The sequence below is a fragment of the Aulonocara stuartgranti genome (assembly GCF_965226115.1).
Source record: "Aulonocara stuartgranti genome assembly, chromosome: 2".
NCBI classification, from domain to species: Eukaryota; Metazoa; Chordata; class Actinopteri; order Cichliformes; family Cichlidae; genus Aulonocara; species Aulonocara stuartgranti.
In genome coordinates this window covers 13,461,420-13,467,419 of record NC_138940.1, presented here as the reverse complement: position 1 = coordinate 13,467,419, position 6,000 = coordinate 13,461,420, and the positions used below count along the sequence as shown (strand labels likewise).

Genomic DNA, 6,000 nt, shown 5'->3' with positions numbered 1-6,000 from the left:
CCACACATGTGATCTTTGACTCGGCACACATTCATTATATCTTTCAATGATGTAACCAATGCAAGTTTCCAAATTCATTGTTGAAATAAAGACAGAAATCTCTCGTTTTATTTGAATTCCAATTTATTTAAAGTGATGTTTAAAAAAAACCAACACTCCATTTATATCTCAAACACACACAATATCTAGTCACCCCATCTCTGTCAAATATGGTATATCCCTCGGTTAAGAAGCCACTTGGTTACCAACTAAGCAATCGATGCGAGGACCCAAAACCTGCACCATCTGCAGGGGGACTCCCCTGCCATCCGGAGGCCTGTGCAAGGCCTCAATATGCATAATATTCAGGCCTGAGGCAGCTTCTGATGTCGAGTGTGTGGTCCTTTTGCACTAGAGTAAAACACACCGAATGGACGGAACAAAATGCACTTTTTAAATGTGATTCTGTGTTTTAAGAAAAGATGACAAGCAGTGAAAGCGTCACATAAATGTGCCTTGCGTCTTTGCATACTCGTGAAAAAATGTTTTAATGTTGCGGGCACGTGCCAGGAAAGCGATGTAAAGACAGCAAGCCCTACAAAATAAAAGTCAACTGTTCTGGTGAGGAACGAGGGCGGTGTTTCAGGACACGTGCACACAGGTCTCTGGACTCAGTGCTGATTCAGTGGAGGAAGACATCTCGTCTCTGGTGGACTATGACACGATCTCATGAGTTTTCACGCCACAGACTATAACTCAGGATGTTGAGGTTTAGATGCAGGTGTATGGAGAGGTAGAAAAAGTACACAAGCACCCTAATTCCTCCAAAGCACTTCTATTCTTAGCTCATTTTTCCTCATCGTTTTCTCACTGAGGCCCCTAAAGTAGGTTTGATGAAGGTCTGACCCATGGACCCTGAGAACATTTCTGTGACATGTATCTTTAAAAAGCTTGTGTCGTGTTCCTCTAAACCTGAAATATCAGTCACATGTCACTTCTGTGTTTCCCCCCTTCTCACCTTGCATGACTTATGACGACACACCTGGACTGAAAGGTGTGAGAAGGCAGGAAGCGTTTGTTTTTTTTAAACCCTGTCTATAAAAATGACTCCCAGGTGTTTTCATCAGCCCGAGCTCATACTCAGGTAAACGCCTGGACAGGTGGAGCTGCAGGCAGCTGCAGGAAGCTGAAAGCAGCACAACAAAACTAAACTGTTCATTTACTTCATCTGGAACTTTCTGAAACATCCAATGCTTTCATCATTGACTACAACATGTCTGAAAAGAAGCTTCGATTTTAACATCCCCACATTACCAAAAAACACGCTTTTAAAACTGCAATCATCTGTCTGTTGGTACATTTGGTATTGCTTGGTTTGCCGGAGAACACAGCAGAATCTGTGGTGCACATCTCAAAAGCAACCCATGACAAAGTGTTTCGTTTGTTTGAAAGCAGCAGAAGAAGAGCGTTTCTCCACTATTTGCAACTGCAGGTTATAAACAGAGAAAAACCAGTTATGCTCGCGCCGCCGAGGATGCCAGCTGCAGCACAGGTCTAACTTAACCAGGAGAAAAATTACAGGATGTGGAGGCAAGGCAGGAGAAGCCAGAGAATTGGGCTCTATAACAGTACAGCGCATTCCTGCTGATGACACAAAGTGACGCTGAGCAGAATCTTTGTGCATCAAATAGAACTAAATCAACCTAAAGCTTTGCAGTCTTTATACAAGTCAAAGTGTCTGAAGAAAACTGAGTATCTGTGCAAAAATAGTGCAGCTTCCCTTGTACAGTGCAGCCCATCCTTCCTCCTGGATCCACAGGTTTATTGTCAAAAATCATCAGAGAAGCGAGCGGCCGATAAAAGCCGTTGTAGAAAAGCCAACAGTGCACTAACGCTGTTCTTTTGGCTCCTTTGAGACTTTTTGGTGTTTTTAGAAGTAGCTACAAAAATCCGAGTGTCAGTTTTATTGAATGTGAGCACGTTAGCCTCATGTGGTACGTATGGAGCAGCAGATACAGTCGGTCTTTGTGCAGCTGGAGTTTCTACAATGGCTGATCACCTCCCCTTATCTGAGCCCTGCTTTTTTCATAAAGTCACCAGTGCATTAGCTCTTACTGCTCTGTTACCTGTGCATCTTCATCCGAGCGAGTTGTTAGTCGGTTAGTGTAAATCCAAAAAAAACATAAATACAAAAGTACAACAAAGTCAACGTTTCCATTTTTGATCTGACACAGTAAACAAAAGGCAAACACTCTGCAAATCATCTGATCTCATCACTCTTTTGTCAATAAACGCACAAACCGAAGATACTCAGAGTCCATCCTAGCACTCTGCGTCTGCGCTGCCGTTGATTGAGCTGTCGCAGAGGGCGGCATCTGCATCATCACCGGGCACTGCATGGTCGACTCCGTTTGACTTGATTTGATCCTCCTTGACACTGTGGAGCAGAGACAGCAAGCAACATGTAAGAGACCGTGAACAGCCGAGACTCAGCGATCACTGTAATCTGTGGAGACCAGGTCAGCATCAACCTTGTGCTGGAACCTGGACTCTAAAACTGCAGCTAACTACATAGCCTCCTTCTTGACTGCATGACTTCAAATATTCTTTTCTGTGTTTGTTTTACACATGCAAAGGTTTTTAGATTAGATACATGAACTTCCAGGGATACTGATGGCGTCTCCACCCGGGTCAGAAAGTATTAGGACGGGATGGAGGGCATGCTTGTGATGAGTGTCGCTCCACCTGTTTATGCAGCCGTTGCTGACTGGAGACTCGGCTGTTTCTTTCTCAGATAGAGAGCTGCAGGACCTCCTCTCCTTGCCCGTGTCCGAGCTCTTCCTTCGGGCTACGACCGGCCCCGAGCCCGACCCCCGTCTCTCTGGGCTAAGCCTGGGCCCTGCTGGGTCAGACGGGGCACTCAGCCCGCCGGGCCCTTCTGGATCTTTGCCGGAGTCGCTGCTGGTTCGCCTTCCATTCAGGCTGTCAGAAGATGAGACGTGGCTCATACGGCCCTCATCTGGTTATCAAAGAGACAGACAAAAACCAAAAAGCAGGTTTTTACATGAGTCTGTCTTAAAAAAATGGTACAGAACTTTTATTTAGAAGAAAGAATGTCAGATGTCTGATAATAGAGGGTAGATGTTAGTTTCATCTGTGGCTTTATATTCTCTGACTGCATGTATTGAATTTCTATTCATCTTTATTTTATTTTTATTTGCTTTTTAACACTGTTTTTATCTTCCTTGAACTTTTTCTCCTACTCAAACTACATCCTACTGCTTACTGCTCGCTCTTCTTTGTGTCATTGTTTTTTTTTTTTAGAAATTAGAAGTTTTGTAGATGAATATTTATCCAGCTCAAATACTCTGCACACTTAAAATCAGAAGGTTGTGGCTCTTTTTGCCAAACGGGTCAATCAATGCGAGGAAAGCAGAGCAGAAGTGTTTGTCCTGTGTGCGCAGTGCGCCCTCTGCTGGACACAAACTGACACAGCAGTTTGGAACGACTTTTGTTCATTAAGCTTTTATTAAGATCTTATATTCATATTATCCTGATTATACTTAAATACTTTTACTTCAGTAAAAAACAACAATAGTAGAACTTTTAGTGACAGTATCCTGACCAACACTATGGCGGCTCTTTGAGGTCCTTGTTGGCACTTTTGATAATGATTTTCAATATTTCTAAAGACTAAATGTTTTATTGTATATAATTAATGAAAATAGCTGCTGACGCAACACTGATGAGCTGCTTGGTGACAGGTTGCTACCTCCTGAGCCGGCCTCGCCCGCCTTGTTGCGTCGGCGTCTCAGGATGACCTCCAGCTCGCTGTCCTTCTTTCCGGGAGGTGACGGTCCCGACTCCTGCGAGCCTCGGCTGGGGCTCCTCTTCACCGTCTCCTGGAGGAGTACACACATTACTGCAGGAAGTATAGTTTTTTAATCTGAAAACAAATTGTTTCCAACCAGCGATGCTACAACTGATCCTACTGCACAATCCTAACTGTCAGGTCCAGAAAACATAAATACTACATTTAGACATTGTTACAGTGTCAGTCAGCTGAACCTGAGACCTCTGTGCTAGTCACAGGTTGCCTTTAACAAAAACTTTGTTTGAGCACCAGAGTGTTCATAAGTGCACCCGGCACGATCAGGTGGTGGGGGAAGATGCTCCAGTCTCGACGCACCCAAACGTGTCGTGAGGGTGTGCTGGAAACACGAGGCTGAGACATTGAGTCAGAGTGGATCACACAACTGCTCAGAGCTACAACCTCCTTGGTGGGCTGTTTAGTGTCCCTCCCACTCGAGTGGGAGGGCTGAATGTATTGAATGACACGAGGTCTGTCTCTGGGGGAGTTTTGAATTATCCTTCATGCAGTTTCTCGTATTTTCACAGTTAACCTGATGTTTTGCGTTGCTTCCGTGTCTGGCCTCCTCTGCTCTGCTCTCTGCTCTCTGAGCAACTTGGTTCAGCGAAACAGAAACCCGGCACTGTTCGCAGAAAACCACGTCCAGATCAATCCTCAAACACCCTGCAGCAGGTCTGATGGAAACAAGCACCATCTTAAGCCTGGCGTATTCGTGGGGTCAGAGCTTACGATGCGCACCGCCCACCAGGGGGCAATGCACTTATTTCTCCTCTTGACATCTCCAGTGTACACAGGAAGATCCATGCAGTTTGTCTGAATATTCTCTTTTCACATTTAACAACATTTAACACGCTGCAGTAAAGCCAACATAAGCCCGTTTTACCAGGATGCCTTTCAGTTCCTCCATGGCGCTCTCCTGCTGTTTCTCCTCACAGGTTGGAGGCTGCTGGAGCAAAAACAGAAACATCATACTTGACCTTCATGACCTTCATGTTCCACCGACAGATCTGTGCAGCCTCACTAGCAGAGAATCATGGAAAAGGGGAAGAAGCTTCTAGTAACTGAGCAGGCACATGGTGTCCGGGCCATGAAGTGCTTAACAATGGACGTTAAAGTGACATGTTTTAGTGACTGGAAGAGGACCTGCAGTGTGTGTGTGTGTGTGTGTGTGTGTGTGTGTGTGTGTTAGTCTCTCTGGAAAGCCCAGAGAGCAACTGTGACTTGACTCACTTTTACTGCTATCCTCTGCAGCAGCACAAAGAAGAAGAAACATGGAGAGGAAAGAGAGGACAGTAATCAGGCAGAGTGCTTTCAGACTGCACGAGAAAAAACAGCCCTGAAAGTATTAACAGACACCCGGATTCATTTTCACATGAACAACGAGCTGAGATAAAACAGGAAGGATGAATCAGGAAGTACAGATTGATTTTTTACAGCTCATATTTGTGACATTTAATCTCTTACTCTTGTTGAAGGTAAAACAAATCAATGGAAGCTGACAACAAAAGAACCCGTTTGACAATTAGTTTAAAATGGTGATGAGCAAATGCGTCTTCTTATAGAGTGTATGCTTCACTCACATTCTGGAGCATTAAAATACACTATAGTAAATACTGTGATCTTTTTTCTTTACATATTAAAGTGAGCAGGAAATGATAAAAAAAATGAACGATCAGATTATATGTGGTTCCTGTCAGAGACTTCACCTCACAGCCTTTACCAGCTGATAGATCAAGCTCAGGTGTTTCTACATCCATTTATATATTTGGGAATCAATGGAGGGGTGTCAGTGTTTCTAAAAATACCCACAGAGACAAAAGCCCCAACAACAATGACCCAAGCTTCGTCGTTGGCTTCATATAAGACTAAAGAAGAGACACACAAAGGACACAAAACAACAACAAAGAGAAGAAAACAAGTGACAGAAACGGAGGCAGGTCGACCGCAAAGACACACAAACGCCTGTTATTCCTGACAGGTGACGCATGTCTGTGCCTCGTCATGCTGGAAATGCAGCTCAGCACATTTACTGGTTTAAACTGGAGTTCACATCTGCACTCGTAACTCCAGTCGTGTCCTTGTTTTTCAAATTTAGCTGTGAAAAAAAAGGGTTAGGGTTACGCCTCTCAGCGTGCAGTGCTCCGTCTCAC

The 6,000-nt window shown here is 44.4% G+C and overlaps 1 protein-coding gene across 13 annotated transcripts in view; it reads right to left on the bottom strand.

Moving 5' to 3' along the window:
• Positions 1-122: 122 nt before the first annotated feature.
• shtn3 (shootin 3) overlaps positions 123-6,000 on the bottom strand; it is a 510,884-nt gene continuing 505,006 nt past the window's right edge. For 5 of the 13 annotated variants that reach the window (XM_082551251.1, XM_082551253.1, XM_082551254.1 and 2 more), the window contains exons 13-17: positions 5,081-5,095; positions 4,734-4,796; positions 3,752-3,881; positions 2,725-2,998; positions 123-2,416 (exon numbers count right to left, since the gene is read on the bottom strand). In XM_082551251.1, the coding sequence (XP_082407377.1) occupies positions 2,302-2,416; positions 2,725-2,998; positions 3,752-3,881; positions 4,734-4,796; positions 5,081-5,095 (597 nt within the window). In that variant the 3' untranslated portion in view covers positions 123-2,301. The remainder of the gene's footprint in view (positions 2,417-2,724; positions 2,999-3,751; positions 3,882-4,733; positions 4,797-5,080; positions 5,096-6,000) is intronic. The other 8 variants (XM_082551257.1, XM_082551258.1, XM_082551256.1 and 5 more) reach the window with 7 other exon arrangements.